Below are 19,520 nucleotides of genomic sequence, written 5' to 3'. Positions count from 1 at the left end.
AGATATTTGAAGTATACTAGGTCAAATGTACAGAGAATTTTGTTGATCCAGATCTGAATGCAGACTATTTTGTCACTTTTTTTTTTTTGAGAATATCACCACCTTGCTCACAGATCAGTGAAACAGTGGCATAAGTGAGTGAATTGGTGATTTCCAATGTTGCCTTAAATATATATTTATTGTGTAAATCTGTGACATGTGGATTTAAATGTATTGCAAGCAGAGTCAAGGTTGCAGTGTTACTGAAAGCAATGACAGCTGCTCTGTTGTCAGGGAGAAGTGTGGGCCTGAGCTGGAACATTAAGTAAGCTTGTTCCAGTCCAAATTGTAGGAATTTTATACCCAGACTCCAAACTTCAAAATTATGAATGCATTTTGCTAGATTTCTATAATTAAGAGAAGCAATAGGAAAAGAGTGACAATGTAAAGATATCTAGCAGACAGTAATAACTTACCCACGCAGGAGGTTCCATCATTAGGAACAAAAATTTGTTGACCATTGCTGGGTTTGAAACCAGGCATACACGTGCAGTAATAACTTCCCTCTGTGTTAGTGCAATTGGCATGCTCTCCACAAGGCTGAGTAGCATTTTCACACTCATTATCATCTGCCAAGACATAAATTATGGAGAAATATATTTATATTTGACGATTGAAGAAAACAGTATCGTATAAGCTTAATTTGGCTCTGGTATTTCACTTGTATAAATTTGGAATGCTGAGCTGGCACTCTTGGTGTTTGTCTATATAGTTTTCCCATTGCCAAGGATGTAATCAGGTGTTCAGCAGCACTCTGTCCTCATCCTGTGTGAATCAACAAGTGAGAGAATCAGTGGGATACTGAAATTAATGGTTTAATTGGATATACACTTGGAATAAAGGAGTGAGGCAAACACATGTTCTGCCATGGTTGTACTAAATAAGAGTTTTTTCCTGTCCAAAAATCTACAGGTGGAAAGTCACTCTGAGGATGTGTCAGGGAATTCAGAATTATAAAAAACAGAGGTCAAAAGAATATAAAGACATTACCCCTTTCATTCTCTAACATCAAAGCAGAAGCACTATAGCTAACTGCACATTTTTTATGGCCTGTTTTAAAAGACCTTATGTGGTATTTCTCAGCATTACTGGGAAAAAAAATTGCAAATTCATCCTACTGACTGGCCTGAGTCTTCAAGCATTTTGTTTTTTCTTAGTTATCTCAAAGATCTTGACAAAGAGATGAGAAAGATTCATGTCTCGAGCCTTACTTCTCAGCAATTGCTCTGCAAGTCATCATTTTTGTACCTGCAAATTCACACAAACAATTTTGCAGGGCTAATCCCAGGCCTCCAATGATACAGTGAAAAGGAATGACATACACAAGTTTGAGACTATGTAATCTCTGCAGAGCCTCAGCATGTGCTGTCATTATGGGCATGGGGATCCAGCTGTCTTAATCAAAGGTCAAACAAAATCATAAGCTCATGCTTTGAACTGCACAGTTGATGTCCTGCAATGACTCAATAAAACCATTTCCTCTTCAAAATCTTCAAGGTTTCTGTTGTTTATTAAATAATTTTCAGACCAAACTTGAAAAAAATTTCAAAAGCTTTCTTATCCAGGCACACTACTTATCAAACTGAGAGAAACTCACAATACTGATAAATCCATCTTTCCAATAGCCCATTTTTTTTAAAGTACCTTAAAACTTTGAAACAAAGAAATCAATGAAAGTCTCCCAAAGAAGGAGACTCTCTGAGTGGAATTCTCCATTTTCTGCATCATGAGAAAGGAAAAGAGTTAAAGACTTCCTGAAGTGTACTGGGATTTTGTTCCTGTTCTCAAGCAAAATGTACTCCTAACATGATGAATGACAGGAAAGAATTCTAACAGGGAGAGAAATAACAATTTATTGCAGAAGAGAAATGATTAAGGAGCATGACAGGGAGAAGAAATATGATTTCAGAAAAGACAGCCAAGGATGAGCTTTAGAAAGGTGCTCCTGCTTCCTGATGGTCAGTGTTCTCATAAGCTGTTTACAGAGATAGGGTGCAGATAAGGAAAGTGTCACGTAAGCTTGGGCAGTGACAAGATTAAAGTACAGCAAGAGCCATAAAGCCTTGTAGGAATACATTTCTGGGATATAACTGAGCCACAACCCCCAGCATAACTTGAACAAGATATTTTTTTAGATTTAAATTCTGACATGATTTTGAATGTGACTCAGTTGACTCAAACATGCAAATATCAATTCAGAGCTGCAGTTTTCCTCAGGGGAATTTGGGTCAACATTATAAAATGGATTATGCTCATTAAAACTAAAATTTAATGTAATTTAATGAGGAATCCAAGTATAAAAGCACTTTGCCAACACACGTCAACAATATTTATTCTACAGCTTTGGTATTCATGAGAATACAGCAGAGAATGTGTATGCTTTGGATCTTAAAGAATGCCAAAGTAAAACCTAATTAGCCTAAGTGGAATTATGATAGGGAGGAAAAAGTGTGGTGTTGATCCAAGTTCAAAAGAAAAGCATGAGAATATGAAAAATCTGGTTTGTCACGTAGCATTGCAGAGACCAGGTCCCAGAAAACTTAGCAAATCTTGATAACAAGGTCCACTTCTAATGTAATTTGTGTGTGTCTGACTCCTTTGTAACCCAAATTTGCTCCCAGACTCTAGCATTTAATGACAACAAAAAAAGAGTGGACTACCCTATTACTGTTGTAAAGTAAATTTGGTCTTGGGAAAATATTACAGATTCTAGAAAAGAGTATGTGTTGACTTTGGAAAGCTCATGGGATAGTAGTCTTGGAAGATGAGAAGTAGAAGGTCACTGATGATGGCACGGCTTGATTTAAAGCAGAGGAATAACAGAGCTAAGGAGTCTAAAGGCTACATACAAGAACTTTGGGATTTTTTTTCTAGGAGTTCAGCTATAGTCCTCGATATCCAACAATATTACCTTTTTCAGGTGGTCCAAAGGATTTATAAACAATATTAAAATGACTCATACAGTGGTTATCAATAAATTCTCTACAATTATGCTAAAATAACTTCACTGGATTATTGGTGTTTTTCCTCAATATTTATGATGTCTGCAAGGGATTTAACGGTGACTATATGGCCTTAGTGAGCTTGCTTATTGAGGGATCTTTCAGATCATTAGAGAAAAATTTTGAACATTGAAAAACAGCAGTAACTTACATTGGAAACACAGGAATGAATATTTTAAAGGGTTAAATTCATATGGAGTTTCTTTTCACTATTCCCATGGTCTAATGTAATACTGAGCAGACCATGCTGGGGGATAATTTACTGGACCACATCCTGCTTCCATTGAAATTAATGATGAAAAAGTTACTGACGTAAGTAGGCTATGGAAAACTACTAGGTTAATGAGAAAGGCAAGAGAAGAGGTTTGAAAAAAACAGAAAGGATTTTCATGTACAGTCTATCTAAATGTATTTTTTACACAAAATATCCTACAAGATAAAAAATGATGGCAAAAATATTATCGAGTTCTGTGTAAACAACCTGAATTTTTTGTTCAGACAGCACTCCAATGAGAAGCCCAGGGGCTTAAAGCAATATTCCAAATTTTACATGATTTATAATATCATTGAATTTGTGATTTAAAGGATGTCAGGAAAAAAAAAAAAGGGATTTATAGATGAAAAAATGTTGTTTTTTTAACAAAATTTTCTGCCTATGCAGAAAGGATACTTTAAATGACAGCACTCATATAATCCACCTGCTTTGTTGCTACCTAATTTAATTACAGCATGTGTGTTCAATGCTCATAGATACTCATTGAACACTGCAGGCACTATGTTGGGAATAAACATTTCTTTAAAGATTTTTTGTCTCCAGTAAATTATGAAAAATTTGGAGACTTTAGAGACAGGACTGGCCAAATGACAAGGTTAATTATCATGGCTAAATAAATGCTGCATTCAAGACTCCTTGATACACAAGGCATTTCCTGAACAGCTTCACTATCTTGAGAAATGCCAGTGGGGAGCAGGTTGTTTGGGATGGTAGGCTTGGGGTTTTTTTTGGGTCACCTTCCATTTTTGGTTAGTTATTTTTTACACTGCAGTTCTATGATTTGGTTTGCTCTAAAATCTCGTCATTACCAATCAAAATGTAAGGAAGGTTATAAATAATTTCCAAGGAAATTTGTGTTAAGTAACTCAAAGATATGTGGAGGATATAGGAATGTGTACCTGAATACTGGTAGGGTGTTTATATGGGGCAGTATAATAAAATCCATTTTCCATTTTTACCTTAAAATTACAGCTAGAATGTATTTTACTGTACATAAATGTCATTATGGTTAGATAGAATCAACTAGAAGCCACATGTAGTGACTCTACTAGTCTCTTGAGAATGTATTAAGGATTTTCAAAAGAAAAAAAAAGAAAAAAGTGAAAAACTGATATACCCCTATAGAGCTCCATTTTGATTTGAGCTAATATTTTGAGCTTGATTTGAGTTAATCCTGTATTAAAACACTTGTGCTCATTAATATGAGTACATTTTTGTATAGAGATAATTAAATTCTTTTAGAAACTTTAAAACACAACACAGACAGGAAGAATGATTTGTGGACTTTAGGGCCATGGTGCAGTTGGAAGATAGAGGAATCTGATAAGACTATAGGGGGAAAAAAACAACCTGGAACATTTCTTTTGTTGTATTCTGTATCCTTATTAAAGTGCAAGATTTACCATGTCATTTATGGTATTTTAATAATGTGTGATTATGAAATTATAACCTACAATTGGAAAAGAGCTACAAAATTACAAAATTTGTTATTTTTGTGACAAGCACTGGAAAATTCTTTGAGTTATCGGTTTTGGATAGAAGATTTTTGTAATGCTGTTTGTGTATTTTACATGAAAAATGTCACATGGAAAAGTCTTATGGTAATGGATTTATCAAACAGCTATGAAAGACTTTCATTGCACTAATTTCATTGCATTTTCATGGCACATCTCCGTGATAGACTTTTGATATTATGATGACATATAATATGAAGAGCTAGTTTTGGGGTGTCATATTGATTCACAAACACACAGAAGTTTTCTTGTTTTCCTTCTTATAAATTTTGAAATAAATTGTTCCTTCCTTCACTTCAAGTAACAAACAAACAAACGAGGTGGAAGTCCCCAAAGTTAAACAGAATGATTTGTGCACTTTCAGTCCTCCCCAATCCATGCAAAATGAGATTTTTGTAGAAGTGAAGAGAATAGAAGAATTGTATTGAATTAAGGACTCCAAACCAGAGCTTGAATTTGATAACCTAAGTTTTCCCAAAAGCACACTGTAACAAGCATAGGCCCAATAGTGTGATTTTCATAAGTTTAATGAAGCCTGATGTTACTAAGGACTACAAGCATCTCCTACCCTACATTGTGTGTAATATATGCACATCCTATTTAGTGCATTCCCCGTATGAAATAAAGTTAATGCAATTAAAATATCAACAATTAATTTTGCCCCAATCCAGCCCTATCTGTGGAAATCAAAGTTGGAGGCCTCTGGGGCATACCCATCTGTCAAGATGGACACTGTATTTCTCGGACAGAGCAGTCTTAGAGGTGGGCAGCAGTGGGTAGGAAGGAAATGCAGCCGGGGTGGCTGGGGAATACATTGATTCATTGCATCCGGCTGTTCTCTTCTGACAGTAGCCTCTGCTGCTAGAGCTGCTATGGAGCCCCTGGGGAAACGAAAACTACCCTTCCCTAGTGTAACCCTCATGGGAAAGCAGGGCTTGAAGTGCCTCACTTAACCCCTCAAAAGCAAGGAAATGAAAGGCTTCCTGTAAAACAAATTCCAATGCTACTCACCCTGCTGTGCTTAGCTTGTCTGGAGGTCTCAGAGCAGTGGGTGATCTTACATACATTATTTCTGTGCTGCAGGACTGCATCTACTGCCATCAAAGCCTGAGCTAAGAACAGCGATACCATTAACAACCTTGCCTTTCCTTTCTTGTGATTTGTTTCTGTTAATGGCAATTTAACACAATTTGTTTATGATTCTCCAAAGATTCAGCATTCGAGCTTGGTCTAAATCAGCATGAAAGAGCAGATGCTTAGAATAACCACTCGAGACTGTAGAAACTGGGCTGGAAATCTCATTTAAATATGAATTGCTTTCATAATGGGCCTGATTCATCTTTGTCCTACACCTGGGCAGGGAACCATGCAGTTGCTGCATAGGAAATCTTGCCACTGCAAACTCTGCTTTGTTAAAATTTCACATTTCCCTACCCTCTTCAAGAGCTTTTCACAATGCCTTCTCAGGCTGTTTTTGTAGCTTGGCAGGAATTTTTAACTGGTTTTAACTTGGTGGCTCTGCAATTAGCTGGTCTCCTATAAAGTCTTACCCCAGCATACAAATACTCTCTCTCACATTCTTCACAGGCTATCCATATATACAGAGATGATTTCAGATCAGCATTTCTTTCATGTCTGGAGGAACTAAAGGGCCTCAAAAAGAAAAATTCTCTTGGTCTCAGTTTAAGGAACAGGACAGAACAGTCTAAAAGAAGAAGGAATGGAAAGTTTCCTACATATTAAAGTCACCCTCAGGTTGAGTTTCAGAGAACTGAAAAGGTTTGGAGAGGTTAATATATTATCTAAACTGTTTCCCTCATCTCTTGCTGATATTTCCAGACATTATAAATTAAACATGAACAGCATTTATTATCGGGTAAGAGCCAGTGATGAAATTTGTTTAGCCACGCAGAATGTCCTGCCTTTTCAACACTTGTGAAATATCAGAAAAAGGAAATATATAATTTGTGATCACTCATATGTGAAGAAGGGGGTTGTGGTGGGGTATATATCATTAAAGTTACTAGTCCTTGACTGGAAACGAACCATTTACCCAGAGAAGCATGTGCAAGAATTTGAGAATAAAAAGGAACAAGGTGCTCAAATTAGTGAAACAAAAGTAAAAGTGGGGAATAAATAGTTGAAGGAGGGAATAAATATTGAGTGCTCTTGTCCCACCTTTTCCCCATCACTGCCTCCCCTGCATCTCTGGAGAGCAGAAGTCTATGTGCAGTGCATCAACACCCCACCACTGTCCCAGAAGAGACCTTATTGCTGCCTTGACCAACAGCCACTCAGCAAGAAAGCTTCAGCGCTGCAAGTGGAGAGCATCAGTTTGGGTGTCCAAACCAAAAATTAGTTATTTATTATCTGACTGACACCCCTTCCCTGACCAGGTCATGAGGGGAAGAGCTGGGAGTGCTATGAAGATTCACCCTTTCTACGGCAGGTAATTCTCAGAGCTGGTCAGGCAACCCCTGACTGTGGAGAGCAGAGTCCCAGGTGCCTGTCAGTGTGTGGGTGTAGAGCCCAGCCCAAGTGGCAGCTCAGGCACAACGGAGGAGAAGCTTCCACTCACTTTTCAGGGTAGCAGACCATGACCTCCCTGTATCTGGACCACTCCAGGACCCCCTTCTGCCTTTCTCCTAAGAACATGGCACTAATTTACCAGCTGAGAAACTGGCCTGATGAGCTGTTAAAATGCAAAGCTAAAGAAGGAGAGAGATTGTAGCAGAGTAATGTCAGCGATAGTACGGCGGGAAAAAGCCCCAAAACAGGCTGAAGATGGTCTGTTGGAGTTCCAAGACTGCCTTTTGAGGTGAGAAGTTGTGACTAGGTGAATTATTTGGAAAATTACCTAATAGATACTGAATAGGAGTGGATAAAAAATCATCCAAATTTCAGTACCAGTCACATGCAGCTCCTGGTTGTCTATACTGTGAACTCAAACAACACAATGGTCCCATCTGACAGGATGTGAATGAGTGAGATGTCGCCATTCAAATCTAAACATTTTGGTCCCATGCAAGAGATTAGACAGAAGGAAAACAGCTTAGGAAACAGTCTGATTAAGGGGGAAGAAAGGCTTCCAGGCAACACTTTCCTAAATTTCAAAACAAAAAAAGGAAGATATTTATTCAGAAAACACAGCCAGGAAATGCATCAGCGCTTTACATGTTATACATGAAATCCAGAGTGGGGCCATCATGGTATGGGTGAGCAAGATGTGAAGAAGGTGTAAGTGAGAGACAATGCAGCTTGACTGAGGTAGGGGAAAACGGAGCATTATCTGATGAGCTTTATCAAACTCACTACAAACATGCAGCAAAGGCTATGATAAGAAATTGTGCTGTTCTATGTCAGGATATGGGCTTATCCTCCTTCAGTCACACACAACTACATCCTGGGGTCTGGAATGTCATATGGAAGCAGCAGCACTGTGTTCCCTCTGTGCCAGGCAGCTGGGGCTGGAAGCAGAACCCAGATGCACCTGTGCTGCCCTGGGAGCCTCTGCAAAGCACAAAGGGCAGTATCAAATATTTAATATCAGTGACACTGCAAGGCGTGTGAGCTCATTGCACAGGTGGCACACAGTGATGGACAAAAATGAGTAAGTATGTGGGGCTCTGCAATGATTCATGAAATAACTGCTAAAGCACAGAGCTAGTTGTTAAAGGTACTTTTAATTGGAGCTGATGGGATTCCTTGACTGTCATTTGTTTGGGGTGGTTCATATTATATGTTTGGGAGCCAGAAGTTAAGACCTGGTTGAGGAATTCCTCCCTAGAGTGGGAAGACAGGTGTGTTTGAAGTGAAAGACAAGCTCAGGTTTGTATCTAATTCTGAAGCAGGCTTTCCCCTAGCTGACTTGCTCCATTGCTCCTTGTGGCAGGCTCAGAAGTACCAGGACTGTTTCTGCATTTATTTCCAAGTGAACATGCTTGTGTGTATGAAAAGTCTGTTTCTGTAAAAGAGCCTGACCTCAAACACATGAATGCCCAAGGAGTGACTCCCATTAACCTACACCTTTGCTGTTATAGGAGCAAAGGGGCAAAACCTGCCAAGAGCAGAAGTCAAGAATGAAGATCACGTTGCTCTTCCTTTCCTCACCCCACACTGATCTAATTACAGAACCCAACCTCAACATCCTGGCAGAACCCTGTGTCAAGCTTGCTGCTTCAGGATTACACAGAATGCAATTGAGACATGTCATTAATTTCTTGGTTTGCCTCCTTCAAAAACAAGGAATTAACACAAGGTGAAATGCAGCTGAATGGGGATATGCTGGATTTGAACTGCTGGCAGTGTGCAGGTGTCAATGTTTTTCTGAACACTACCAGCAGAAGTGTTTTAGAAACTTCACTGTTATTAAATTACATAATTTCCAATCTAGCTTTCATTTTTGTTGATAATTTGCTTGTTTTCACTGAAAATCATCCTTTAACTGAAGAGTAAAACAGCACATGCACAATCAAAATATTTTTGCTTAAAGGAAAGTGAGCAGCACACCGCAGTCCCCTACTAAGAGGGATTTGCCAGCATGTAGCTATGCCCCCTCTGCGGAACTAAATGGAAGTCCAAGTAGAAGTTCTGTTTCAGCACTTCAGCAAATAAAACTGCATTAAAAGAACTAACAAACAAAACCAGAAATCCAACCAAACTCCAAACAAACTACAGCCAGACAATATTTGCATTGTAATTTCTTGCAGATTTCCCATTGCATTTTCCGTTTCCTATAATGATGGCATAGAATCAGCACCACCCATGAAAGTCGATGTATGAGAATGTGAGAGTGCAGTCTTGATTACACTATCTCTTTCTTCAGTTCATATAAATAATGTGTGTTTATTTATTCTGTGTACACATATCTGTCCAATACTCCAGCAGGCACTGTATACTGGTATTAAAGAAAATAAGTCTCAAAGTTGTTAAATTACCAATGCACCTGGTTCTTGTTATTTCCAACACTAATTTCTCAAAACTCTGTTACAGAACTTTCTGAAACACATAAACAGTATGACACAATTTTTTGCATGATACATCAGAGCCATAAACGCTCTTGTAGAGGACATAGCTCTCCAGTAGCTGCAAAGATGTTGTAACATTACCATGCACCAAATCTTGTGATCTATCGGATCTGCCTGCAACAGATGTTAAATGCATTTAAAGAAAGACAGTATAACCATATCAGGATTACTCTGTTCACATCTAAATCCCAAAAGCTACTAGATGGATGTCTCCTATGGACAGTTACACGAGGGTATCAGTCAGAGGCAGAGATCTCTCTAGCTTCCTCAACAATGGCCCATCTAACAGCAAGTGAAACACAAAGCTGGAGGTTGGGGTGAACACGAATTCCTGCATCTCACATTTCCAGACTACCTTCCTGGTCCTGGGGAGATAAACTCTGTCAGTTTACATTTACCATTTTACCAACATTTTTGGAAGAGAAAAGAACTGAATTTTACTGAGAAGGTTTTTGTTAAATCCTAATTCGAGAACCGTAGCATGAAGACTTTATTTGGGCAACAAGGACAGCTAGACATGTAGAAAGGACAATTCTTTATGCTTTTGAATCTGCTGCTTAAAAAGAGGTAGTACTTTATGAAGCCCAGGTGTCATTTGTGTTACATTATTTTCCAAAGGACAAATTTATTGCAGATAATTTCCTGTAACATATCTGAAACAGTATTAAAAACATTTCTTGCTTTTGAGATGTGTAGTATGTTCCATTTCGGATCTAAAAAGAAAAATTCAATAAAAGATGTGGTAAAATTTCTTTGAGAGAAGTAATAGCTCAAATAACATGGAAGGCCATAAAACAGTGACTACAGAAGCTATTTTTTTTTTCCATTGTGGAACAGTGTTCATTGATTTCTGAAACCACAGGCTAATTATGCTCTGAGTGGACAAAGTACCTTAAGGAGTGTGGTCTGGGCATCAGAGACACAGAGATCACTATGTACTTTTGTCAAACCCAAGTTACAGTACTAAAAACAGGAGTATCTTAATGAAATTTGATTGCCAGTACACTTCAGGAGGTTAGATGAGGTGACCTAATAATCCTGCCCTATGAGACACTTGAACCTATACTGCTCTAAGCTAATACTAAGGTTAAGTCATTAGAAGAAGATACCACAATAGTAAAGAATGGATTTATTTATTTTATTTTTAAAGTAAAAAATGACATGTGAAATATCCATCTTGTACAGTGTCCCACACAGCTTTTGTGTGGCTTGATGACTGTGCTTTTTATATTAGCCCTATTTGTGAGTTATCCCATTTAAGTGTTCTGGAATTCAATAGCTTCACTTCTGGATAATAGACTAAATCACAAAAGGAAATAATTTCAATCTATAACAGAGAAAAGCCATTAATTGCTGGAAAACATCCAGTCTCCAAACCTGAAGATATCAAATATGGTCTGGCAAGGAGGAGACAATTAGGCTGAGGAATTCTACCCAGAGGGAAAACATGCCAGCATTATTTCAGCTGGACTAACGACTACAACAATAACCACTGAAGTATTTCCAGCTACTGTCAATGCTGCAAGTATTTAACTCCATGGTGAAAACCTCTTAACTACCAACAGTGATATTCTCAGAGACTGACCCCAGGGGATCACTATAAAATCATACAGGTTTTGATGTTGTGTACTCCCCACTGCCTCCCCTTTTTTTTATCTTTTGATGTGAATTAAAGCTAAATGTAATGATGCAAGTGGAACGGGAGGTTATAAAACTCAGAAGTTAGGTCTGTGGTGCTGCTTGGCTCAGTTGAAAGGTTGCAGGTTTTTGGATGATTATAATAGTTTTCCCATATAGTAGCCAAATATCATCTTAGTGGAATTTGTTAATTTGAAAAGCATCTAGCCCTCCTCCTTTCTGCAGCAACCTCTTCCAAAAACCAGACTGGTCTTAAGGCCAAATTTCATCTCTCCCTCCTGAAACTTACAGCTTTGAAGTGATGGAACCCATAGTCTCCTCATGCCAAATAGTCTGGGTAGCTCTTTCTGGACCCTTTTTTCTAAGGCATAAAATCTGTAAAACTTTAGTTTCATGTCAAACAGCAGAATGAATTAACCTACTCAGGTCTCTTAATGAATTTTGAGTGTGAGGGGAGTACATAGCATCCTAAATCAATCTAAAGCGGCTTTTCCCTTGCTGACTACACCAACAACCCTACTCTTCATTAGTTAATACATCCTAGGTTGAAATATTCTGTTTATTCATAATCACTGTTGTCTACATAAATTTATCATTTTCTAGTGAAGGTTTTTATTCTTAGAAACAAGGGTTAAGGACTTTGCTATCCCAAAGAAACAAAACAGTAGGCAAAAATACAACATTCCATTAAAAACATATCTAGTTTGGACAGAAGTAATACTTATACCATGGAAAAAAGTTGAAATGCAGCACAAGTCAGAGATGAAAACACTTTTAAGTTTGTCTGCCATAATACAACCTCCCACATAAAGTGTTATTATGTGCATTTTATGTCTGGGAATACAGACAGGCGGGAGGGTGTGAATGTGTTGTATAAATGCTGTGTATCTTTTGGCAACAGGAGATGTGCTGTATGCCACACTGAAGGGCTTCAAGAGCTCAGAGGTGTGTCCTACTGCAGGCAGTGATGCTACAGTAATGCCACTGTCTAGCCAGGTTAATTAGCCCCTGAAATCCAGTCTCTGTTAGCCAGGCCATCACAGCACAGCCACAACACTGCTCGCTGTCGCTTCACTTGGTTTATCCAGCACTGCACTCTGTCAGCGCAGCAGACACTTGGAGACAAAGTCCCAGTTACAAAGCACAGAGAAAACACTGCTGCCACTGAGTAAGGTGAGGGGTATAATTTACACACTAAGATGACACAAAAGGAGGATTGTCATAAGGTACTGAATAAATGCGTACAGAACACAACAGATTTCCACAGACTGCCATGCTGAGGTTCCATCCGAGAGGGAGGCACTGCAGAAACTTTCACTAGTATTGTTCTTTGAGTATTATGCAGCTGCAAAGTTCTCAGTTGGAGAGGCTAAAAACTTGCTTCCCTAGAAAATCACTCAAAAATACAAAAAGAACCTTCCCTTTACATATTGAAATAAACCCATTAAAGTAAGTGCCTAAAACTAAGTTCAAGCAAAAACAATCAAGATAAATATTTCAATTACCGAATCAACTGAACTTGTGGAAACATTGGGTAGATTTCTACAGCATGTTAAGTATTCCTGAAAATTGGGCCATCTATTAGAAATGTGGCGCACTGCTGCAAGCTGCAGTAAAGATGGTTACTTTGTTTTCAATCCAGGGAAACTATTATATCATGTATCAAATGTTTTATTCATCAAAAGAAGTCATTGCCTTTGGTCCTCTGCACCCGTATGTGAATGCACCAGCACAGGTGGTTCTATAGGATATCCTCAGTTTTGCTCCAAAAGTCCTAGCACAGTCAAAGTACTGAAAATCCCAGTTTCAATTTGTTAGGAAAGGTTCTCTGTGCTTGGAATTTTTGCAAATTTTATGTTATTGTAAGCATTAAACATTTCACTTGGAGTAGGTTTACATCTCAAATCTAAATTCAGACTATGGACACAAAAAGCAATGTTTAAAAAGACATTTATTTTCAAATGGTCAGGCTGTTATATAAGAAAATAATGTATTAGAGTTCAAATTCTTACACCAGCTGCATTGGCTCCAGATCAGCCACTGTAAAGTTAACCTCCAGGACCTCTTCCAGAGACTCACTGAAAGATCTGGGATACAGAACAGCTGGAGCCAGGGAAAAGGGCATGTTGGGGATTGGACAGCATGCCATGCTTTGGGAAGGCTGATATTTTACAGAGGGCTGCCTATTGTTCAGAGGAGTCCTAAAATCTAGGTAGGAATTTGAGTAAAGAAAGGGCGTGCTTTTCCTCTTAACTGGTGACATCCACGTTACAGCTGGTGGAGACAACTGGCAGAGTCACGCTGTGAGTTAAGGCTCAGGCAAGAAGTAAAAATTGTTTTCTAAGCAGGCCCCACTTTTAGGCCATTAAACTGCAAGATAACGATGGGTTTTTTGAGGAGCAACACATTTCTTTAGAACTTCATTTGGTGCCTGTTTTAGCCAACGGCTGCTGTGTTGTGATATTTTATGTTTAAATGTACCCTACTCTGACAAGCCACCGAAGTCTTTAAAGTCTTCTCATCTTTATTGCAGACAGTACTTTGATCTCAATGCCAGAAAAGGTCAACATAAGAACTTCAGAATTAGACTTGTTTACATCCAACATAAAATACAAATAAATGAATGTGGCAAGGACATCTCAGGCAGATTAAATAAGGCCACATTTTCCTAGTTCCACTCAAAATGTTTTTGCCAGCCATTGTGCAAGCAATGTCATCATCAAATCCAATGAAATTCACTTATTGAGGTGCTTTCCCCTCAAAATGTTTCATCAATCATAGTCCAGAAGGGCTCTGTCATAGGATAATTGCAACTTGGCATACCAACAAAGAGCATCCCAAAGTCCTCAGCTTCCTTATCTATACAATAGACAGGGATGACAGCCATTTTATTAACTGAGATATTGTTACCCCCATCAGATAAAATAGCATGTTTTGTTGCTTTGATGTTTTCTGTCACCAGAGCAGAGCTGTCCTTTCCAGCTGCATGTTTAGAGAATGGCTGTGGTAGCAGCTTATGTTCCCTCACAACACCCCTGCCCACAAACATCTCACAGAGTGAGTCAAGGGATGTGCTAATGGCACTTTATCAGAAAGGAATGGGAAGAGCAAACAGAGTTTCTGCCACAGTAATTTCTAGCCAAGACATAATTGTGGAGTCATCTCATGTCTAAATAGTTTTTCTTGAGGAAGGAAAGACCACCAGAGAGTGAATTGCCTCTGAAAGCAGCCAGCTGAGAAGCCACCCAAAAATGATTTCAGCCATTCCTGTTCCATACAGCATTATTAATCCACAGAATATTTAGTGAATTGAAATAACATTTGGGGTAACTGCTTACCTTTAATAATTTTTCACAATAACAACAATTATAGCACTCAGAAATATGTATCTTGCTTCCACATGCTTGGTTAGATCATGCAGACTTTGAAGGCTAGCTAAAGAATCTGACATGCAGAGCAATATGCAAACCCATTTAATTTTCTATTTAAATTCTTCCTGAGAGAGTGGACTTTTCTTGAATTTCAAAATAGCCAGCCTGTTAACCAAACTCCGAAGGTGGAAAAGTCTGCTTGTCGACACCAGGCTTATCTCGCTTATCTCTCACTTGGGCAAAAATTATATGAAGTGCTGTAGACATAATTTAATAATTCAACATTTGCCTACTGCTACTGAAGACTTCCCATCTATACTAAGCACAGGGAAGTGCTCTGGACTCTCCAGTGGACTGCATGACAAATACTGTCCACACCTTTTACGCCAGCAGGGCTCTAGCACACCGCTTTGTGATGGGGGATGTTGTTGGAATGATAAAAGGAACAGCAAAATTAAAAGTCATTAACCCATCAGGAAATCTCATCTTTGGTGGCTACTCAGCAAGGGGTTGCCCCTGATAACAAAGAGCAAAGTAAGCAGGTGTAAACTGTTCTGGCAAATACCAGCATCTCTGTTGAGCTTCATAATTCCACACATGTCATGAGCCACTAGGGAGTCGAGGCATTTCGACTGATGCTCAGTCCAACAGCCCTGACATAATGACACCTCTCCCTGCTATGCCTCCACCTCCCCAGCCTCCAGCCCCTAAGTAATTCCCAGATGCAAAAGGTACATTACTTCCTTCCCACAGCAGTCTCCTTTCCAGATTTTCAACCACCATACATCCTCCTGAAGCCACCTCCACAACCGGAGGTTGTGAGCTGGTTGTGCCCTTGATTGTGTGACCTTAAGAGACTTACAGATTTCATTTTCATTTATTGACTTTCCTATAGACTGTGGGTGGAAGCCTGTGGAAGCCTGTGGAATCACTTAGCCTGCCTTTGTCTCAGTTCCCCACCTACAAAATCCTTTCATTTACCTTGTCTGTTTTGATTTAAACAAAACAAGCTCAAACCCTTAAAGGTCACATTTGCTTTGATAGCAATATGAACTCATTTGGCACCTTGATCTTGTTTGGGTAAGCCTAAACCACATAATGAATCCTAAGAAATGAAACAAACTGAAACTTCCTTTCAAACACTGCTCTCCAGAATGTTTTTACTTTGAGCGAAGGATGGTGCAAGATTAAGTTGCATAGTTAGAAAGGTACCTTATTACCCCATTAAAAAGCAGAGCTAAAAAAGAAATTCTGTCATGGATTTGAGTGGCTGGGAGGTTTAACCTTGAATACCCTTTTGATATTGGAGAGAAGTTACACGTTGCTCATGCTTGTCTCTAAGCCCTGTACTGTTGTTTCCCTTGTTGAGCACTGGAGATGATCTGCAGACACAGAGGTGAGGTCCTCTAGCCCAGTCAACAGATGCCTCCCTGTAGTAACCTTCTCAAGCAGATTAAACCCTGCTCTAAAGAAAAGTTCCTTCTCCTATGGAAAAAATGTTCTAATGTAGAATTCAAGGTCAAAATTGCAGACAAAAAGAGGGCTGTGATAGTCTGTTTTGAGCAGAATTTCTTGTTATTTTTATGCATCAATGGGCGCCTCAAGGCCAAAGTGCTCAGTCTTTAGAAATGCCTCCAGTATATGAAATGAATACTTTTACAATAGTCAGTATTTTTTTTTACTTAAAGCTTTAGCTCTGAAATCACATTAACAACTCTAATACTTAAAAGTATCATCAGCTACTGGCAACAGAAATTTTAATCTAAGTAAAAGAAAGTCAAGTATTTTCATGGTTCCACTTTCCTGTTTTGTAGGATAATGCATACATGAGGTCTGATTCACAGATACATAACTTGGCAAAAAGGTTCTACAAATCCAGTGGTCCTACTATTTCTCTGATGAAATTTGGTTTTTCAATTTTGCAGACACATCCTGAGCATACCACCTATCAGGTCTCTTGAAAATTAATAAAATATTGAGTTAAATAATGCCTCCTTTTTTTGTTGATGCATTTTTGAAAACCTCCTCAAAACAAATGTAACAAATTATAAATTAACAATAAAGAAGGCAGAGACCAGCAAATAACCGAGCAAAAGTCAGTGGCAGGGAATCACTCATTTCATTATCCGTACATATTTCTTCAAACAGCTTCTGACACACTTCAGACTTGCAGCTCTGACTAACACCTACTGACAGGCTTAGCTCATGTCTGTCTACCTGCTTCACAGAGAAAATAACAGTCTAAGGGTCCCACCTTGCTGTCTGTATTTAAAAACATGGAAGCACTTACCCTTCCTGCTTTTTTTGTTCCTTCTGCTGCTGCTGCTCCCTGCCATGCTGTCTGCCTATACCCTGAAACAGACTGTCAGTGGAAATCTCAGTGCTGTTTCCACTTCCTTCTCATTTAACAACTAGTTCAGGAAAGAGGTAGTAGATTGGCATCTGGAATATTGGGGCCCAGGAAACTACTCATCTGCAATTGAAATCTCATGTGTGTCAGGTGTGATGAGTTCTGAGAAAAAAAATCAGAAACTTCCACAAATGAACTGCAACTGCCTGAATCACAGCATGGCAATGAAAGGGGCTCTTAAATGAACAGAGTGCTACTTGGCCACTTATCAAGGATTATTCAATTATCTAATAATGAAACCTTTAGGTAATGAAATATTTTTTGAAAGGTGGAGGGAGAAAAACAACAACAACAAGGACTTTGCTCAAGCAGATGTAAAACTGACACATCTGCCTCCCTCGACATCACCAAATTGGCTCTTTCAATATGTTTCATTTGTTTTCCTGCCAATTGCTGATCTCTCGTCAATTTACTTTCAGACTTGGAAGAAAATTAAATGGTTTGATGACATATTGGTATTTTATCTTTGAAATGCAAAATATATATTTCAATGATCTTAGAAATGTTTCACTTCTTTGAAATCTTTGCAATTGTACAATGTTGGACTTGATCTCCATCTGGAACAAAAGAGTATAACTCCATCTAACTAAATGAAGCTAGGCAGTTTATCACAGCTGGTGATCTTGTCCATAGTTTTTTCATAGATTAACACAGAATATATTATATACTTATTTAGAAATATGCAGTGGGAAAGGTGGTGACACCCTATATGCTTTAGGCATGCTTGAAAATAACTATGCTAGATGATTGCCTAAAAATGCTTCCTAATAGCCTTAAATAGTCAAAATGAAATGACAGAACTGTCATCACATAGGGAAAGAAAAATGATGCCAGCATTAACTGCATCAGCCACCTGCTCCATATAGGTTATTAAAATGATGGAAACAGTATGTTGACTATTCCATATATGCAGGCTAAAACCCCCAGCAGGTCCAATGTTTCATGATACTAGTTGTAATTTACATGCCTATAATTTATACTATACTATAATTTATACAACATTTCTCAAAATGCTGGCTGGAAAAGACTGGCTACTGACTGGGGTACTCTAATTCCTTTCTCTGTGACTACTTCTTTAATCACAACTTGAAAAAATGATTTTGGCACCAAAAGCACTTTGACAAATGCCTGTGTCGTGCTTCTTGATATGCTCAGGACTGTCTTGGCCCTGCCAACAATAAGGAGACCAGTCTTTATTTTGTAATGATGCCTCAGTTCCACTGGGAACTCTTTGACAAGGGGTTGAGGTCCTATAAACACCTATGGGAGCTTGTGCTATGATCAACACAGCTGCAGTCACTTTTATTGAAACACAGGAAGAAGAAAAGAAGACATGTAGGTAGCGGCAATGTGCTCTTCAGTGACAGTGTTTTAGCATGAAGAAGTTTTGAGGCAGTCCTAAACAAACCTGCCCTCCTCTAGTCCTGAAAAACACCCTAATCACCCAGCTGCTGGCAGAACTTCACCCAATCCTTCTTATTGAGGCTACTTCAGTTGGCAAGAGCAGTTCAATCACCCTGAGCACAGGAGTGCATCTCTCCAGCTGGGCAGTTAATGTCTCCTGTGCCAGTCTTGATTTCACGTTCCTGCCCTAGGGATGCCTAACGTATTTTATCCAAGAATTGTTTAAAGTAAAATAATCTGTCATATAAATGAATGAATGGAAAGAGGCTCATTTTAGGAGCCACTGCCACTATGGCTGACCAATATAGATGAAAGTGCTTACATTTAGGCTTTCTTGACTCAAAACAGTGCCTTCCCTCTCTTTATGCTAAGTTTACCCATCTGTAAAGCAGACACATTACAGTTTACCTAACTCAGAGAAATGAGATAATACAACTTTGGCAAAAGAAAGGCTCCATCACATTGCTTTACTAGACATAAAAAGGTAATATGAATATATGATTTTAAATCAACATTAAGATAGTGTAGACTCTGGGATGTTTCTGATATTGCTTTGGCTGGATAATGTAATTCATTTTTTAACAGGTTTCTTGAAGTGTTTGATGTTCCACAGAGCCAGCCTGTGTTACAAGATGTACATAGCTAATCTGCTGAGAAAAGAAATCATAAACAACTCTTTATCCTGCATTATTTTATTCATGAGAGCATTTTTCCAATCAGTGCAATCCTGAAGTATGGATTGGATCTTGGGATCACATAACCATACCAACACACCCCAAGTTAGTCTGCTTTACACATTCTTTATTTTGAGAGGAAGAAGGTGGTGCAAAATTTTAAAGGC

At 38.6% G+C, this 19,520-nt stretch overlaps 1 protein-coding gene across 2 annotated transcripts in view; it reads right to left on the bottom strand.

The window, feature by feature from the left end:
• The window catches only part of ADGRL4 (adhesion G protein-coupled receptor L4), a 73,503-nt gene that overhangs the window by 35,178 nt on the left and 18,805 nt on the right, over positions 1–19,520 (bottom strand). For both annotated transcript variants that reach the window (XM_069023052.1, XM_069023051.1), the window contains one exon: positions 456–608. In XM_069023052.1, the coding sequence (XP_068879153.1) occupies positions 456–608 (153 nt within the window). The remainder of the gene's footprint in view (positions 1–455; positions 609–19,520) is intronic.

This window comes from Aphelocoma coerulescens, chromosome 8 (assembly GCF_041296385.1).
Source record: "Aphelocoma coerulescens isolate FSJ_1873_10779 chromosome 8, UR_Acoe_1.0, whole genome shotgun sequence".
NCBI lineage: Eukaryota > Metazoa > Chordata > Aves > Passeriformes > Corvidae > Aphelocoma > Aphelocoma coerulescens.
The sequence above is the reverse complement of the archived record's forward strand: the minus strand, read 5'-3'. Positions and strand labels throughout refer to the sequence as shown.